At 38.1% G+C, this 4439-nt stretch overlaps 1 protein-coding gene across 1 annotated transcript in view; it reads left to right on the forward strand.

The window, feature by feature from the left end:
• The window catches only part of TTC6 (tetratricopeptide repeat domain 6), a 123084-nt gene that overhangs the window by 45704 nt on the left and 72941 nt on the right, over positions 1-4439 (forward strand). The window contains exons 14-16 of the mRNA XM_019551126.1: positions 547-676; positions 2806-2981; positions 3418-3554. Coding sequence (XP_019406671.1) covers positions 547-676; positions 2806-2981; positions 3418-3554 — 443 coding nt within the window. The remainder of the gene's footprint in view (positions 1-546; positions 677-2805; positions 2982-3417; positions 3555-4439) is intronic.

Genomic DNA, 4439 nt, shown 5'->3' on the forward strand with positions numbered 1-4439 from the left:
TTCATCTTGGCATCAATGATGACTTCAAGATCCTTTTCTGCCTCTGGGCTAACAAGAAGGGAGTTCCCCAGCCTGTAGGTATGGTGCCGGTTGTTCCTCCCCAGGTGCATCACCTTGCACTTGTCAGTATTGAATCCCATCCTATCCTTGTCCGCCCACCCCTGTAACCTGTCTAGATCTGAATGCAGCCTATTCCTCCCTTCTAGCATGCCCACATTTCCCCACATCTTAGCGTCATCAGCATATTTGAACAGGGTGCATTTTACCCCCTCGTCCAAGTCACTGATGGAGATGTTGAACAGTGTGGGCCCGAGGACCGAGCCCTGCTGAACCCCACTGCCCACATCCCTCCAGGTCGAAAATGACCCTTCCACTATCACTCTCTGGGTACGACCCTCCAGCCAGTTGGTGACCCAAGTGTTTCCAAGCTTTGGAGCTTTCATATTATTTACATAATATTTGCATTTTGGACTAATTCTCTGTATTCAGGAAGCTCCTTGCACATTAAGTATAAATAATATATTTATTTCACATTTTCTTTCATAGGCTGTAAGCTTAGAACCACTGTTACTTAATGCATATTGGCACAGACATTTAATTTACCTCTTTCAAGCCAAAATTCCAGCTGCCTTGGATGACCTGAATCATATAATTAAGTGGAACAAAAATAGTGTGGGTGAGTGCCTTGAATTGTGACTGTTGAATTTAAACATTTTATTTCTTACAAATTATTGAACTCTACGCTGATTTTTTTGCATGTTCTGAAATCTCTTCAGTAGGGTAACCTGCAGCTTGTAAGGTTTAATCTAAGCCCAAGTATTTGCAGGATCAGAGCCAAAGTCAGATATTTTAGAACAGTAACTATATATTGTATTTCAATATTTAGACAAGTATAATGAAGTTTTATCCATCACTGTTATTAAGAAAGCTGATACTGATCCTGAGAAGGGGTTTACAAACCCTGCATTAGCCAATCTAAGTCAATGAGCTGTTATGCGTTTCATCAACCAGGACCTTAACTATTGTCTGAAAGGTGTTAGAATAGAAGGAGAAACCAAACAGGGGGAAACTTTACCCAATCACTGGCAGAACAAAAAGGATATATGTGAAGGAGGGCAGGTGGAAGGCCAATTGTTTTTGAAAAATGGCTGGTGGCCCCTTGTTTGAGAGAAAGAAGAGCCTGAAATGGTATGTGCACCAGCATTTGGGGACTATTAGTATAGACTTGCCTGTGAACCTAACTGGGACTGTGGTCAACTGGAGATTTCCTGAAGCAAGAGAGTCCTATGATAAGTAGCTGTTAGTCTGTTTGTACTTTAGGGTGGTTAATAAGACTGGTGGGACTGGACATGGCCCCAGGAGCCAATTCTTTTCCATCCCACAAGTAGCTGTGCAAGGTTGGAGATTCCTCATTGTTTTAAGGCAGAGGCAAACTATGTTCTCCTCAGCCCTGCCCATCAATCCTCTTTGTCCACTAGATGTATCCACTGTCCCATTTTCTGCTTTGGGGAGTTCATTCATATTTTTCCTTTTATTCTAATTTTTATTGCATGCAAATAGTGGGATCCGTAGCTACCCACAGCAGTTAAGATTAAAATGTATTTTAAGACTAAAATATCATTTTATTGACTCCCTTTTTTAGCTATTCATATGTAACCAAACTAATTTATTTTAGACTGACATTTTGTTACTTACCTTAAGTTCATTGTTCTTGAAAGGTGAGGCAGAATTGTTTTGAGGTTTGTGTATGGGTATAAACAAGGTTTTATAAGGTTTAATCAGAAGTTTTACACAAATATGACCTAACTCATGGCTGTTAGTTTGTCCACACTTACATTTTTTGCAGTGTGTCTCAAAGCCACACGCTGAGTTTAAAATATATTAGCTTTGAAGTTGCTAGGAGCTTTCATTCATATGTAGAATTTCTTTTGTAATCTCAATCTACAGTTTAGAATGTTGTGCAGAAGTATGCAAGGTAGGCCTTGCTGTTACATTAGTTAGACTAAAATGGCCTTGAAGTTTTAGGACGCTGTGGGCACGTTTACACACATACTTTAACGTGCATTAGCTTATTTCAATGCGCATTAAAGTGTCACTAAAAAAACAGTGCTATTTAGTTAATATGCATTAAGACAGGCTAACGTGCATTTTCCTAGTATCTCACAAAAGAGGGTGCCTATACATGAGCAGGGAGGCTGCTCTGACACGTTGAATTCCAGCGGTTTGGAGCAGACTCAATTAACTGAGTGTGCTGAAGCCTGGCAATTACTATGCTCCAGCAGCCTCCCACATCTGGTGTATTGGTACCCCCACGCTTCAAAATGGAGCTTGTTTAAGTTTTAGATAAAATGCCCCTACTGCCATTGTGAAGGATGTGGGCACTGATGCATGAGACACTTTGGGTGGTTTAATTAGAGTGGCTCCAATTACAGTGCCCCCTCCCCACTTGTGGAGCATGTGTATAAATGCCCGAAGGTAATAAATTTAATGCACATTAACTAAAGTGTGTTAATGCACCTGCAGATGTGCCCTGTAAAATGTGTTTAAATGCATTTGAATTAGTAAAGACTCACCATTACTAGGGAACCTCAGAAGAGCTATCAGAACTGTGTGGGTTAGAAAACTGCTGTATGGTTGTGAGGACAGAGATATAATTCTAAAATTTGTGGTCTGCTCGAAGAGTAAGAGACAATGGAACCTACTTTTATTATTATTAATATTGTATTATTTTTATGTAAGTGACAGATTAATTGTTAGTATTTTATGTTTTTACATATTGCCCTTTACTTTTTTGATGCATTTCAGATGCATATTTGTCAAAGGCTGAAATTTATAGAAGGCAGGGTAATAATGCATTGGCAATCATAGATTATACATTAGCAGAGAAATGCAACCCTACTGATGATGATATTTATTTCCGGAGAGCTGAGTTGTTGGAGAATGAAAATGAATTGTTATTGGCCATGGAAGATTATACTAAAGTAGGTTTACCTTTTTGTTGTTTTAAAGTAAAGTGGCAACTATATGTATCTTGCAAGCAGCTTTCAGAAAGAGTTACTCTAACAAGACAGAGAAAAGGAAAGAATGTCAGAGCCATGGAAGTTGATACATAATTTCTGTAACACATACCCAGAGAGAGAACTAAATTAACCGTTGATTTATAAGCTTATTTCATTTGGTTGTGTGCTCCCTTTTTCAGACATATGGGGAAAAATGGCAAAGGAGATTCAGGAACAAGGACTTTTTTTTAAAGAATGGAAGATAATTTATGTAACACATTCTTTGCCATTTGGTTTCTGATTTTTAAATCAGAATCTTTAAATCAGATTTTTAAATCTTGGACAGTTGATCAGTAGGACTAGTGCATACCAATTATTGGATATCAAATATTGTATGCCTTCTTATTTTTCATGGTAGTGTTTTCATTGCAACCCAAAAAGAACAGACGCACTAATGAAACATGGAATACATTCCTTTGAGAAATCAGCTTTGACTGTTGCTATTGAGGATTTTACAGCTGTAATTAAGGAAGACCCAAACAATGCTCAGGCAAGGTAAGATATGCAGCTTAGAATTATTATTTTAATATTGGAATAGACTTTGTGAATTCTCTACATTTTTAATATTTAATGCATGCTTTAGAAGTCACACCAGTTAAATACCCACAGTTTCCAAATGATATCTAACAGAAGTTGAGTCTTTTAGGTCAATGTATTCATTAGAGAAACTATATATCGACTTCATGGACATTGGACCAGTCCCAGTTCAGCAAAGCAGATAAATGTGTGCTTAAATGTGATTCAAGTGAATGTTTTAGAGTTAGTTGGATTTAAACATATGCTTAAAGTTAAGGGCATGCTTAGTATTTAGTTTGTTAGGTGCCTAATTCCCTCAGTTTACGTGGAAAACTCCAACTTTAGCATTTCTGGATTCATAGATTCATAGATTGTAGAGTTGGAAGGGGCCACAAAGGATCATCGTGTCCCCTGCCTCTGGCAGGAAAGAGGACCAAGATCAGATGACCCCAGCCAGGTGACATTCTTCCTAATGTCTGACCTGAATCTACTCTCCACTAGTTTGTACTGTGGAAGAAATCAAACTGCATTGTGGTTGAATCAGAACTGACAGAACCAGCTTTTCTTTATTTAGGGCTATACTGTGATCACAGGGAAAATTCCATACAGCAAGGACAATCACCCACTTGTCTGTTTCAAAGGAATCCTTGAACTCTACAAGTTACAAGCATATTTTTACTTAAGACAGAGATAGGAAAAAGTACAACCTTGGACAGTAAATCACTGATCTAACACACATACAGACATACAGGCAGTTTACTTAAAGAAGAGTGAAACATTGTGCTTATAAAAGTAGTTATCAGTTTCTGGTTTCTCAGAGAGAAAAATAAACTTAACATCCATACACAGGGTAATATATCAAGA

This window comes from Crocodylus porosus, unplaced genomic scaffold (assembly GCF_001723895.1).
Source record: "Crocodylus porosus isolate Cpor-Errol unplaced genomic scaffold, CroPor_comp1, whole genome shotgun sequence".
In the NCBI taxonomy this organism is placed as follows: Eukaryota; Metazoa; Chordata; order Crocodylia; family Crocodylidae; genus Crocodylus; species Crocodylus porosus.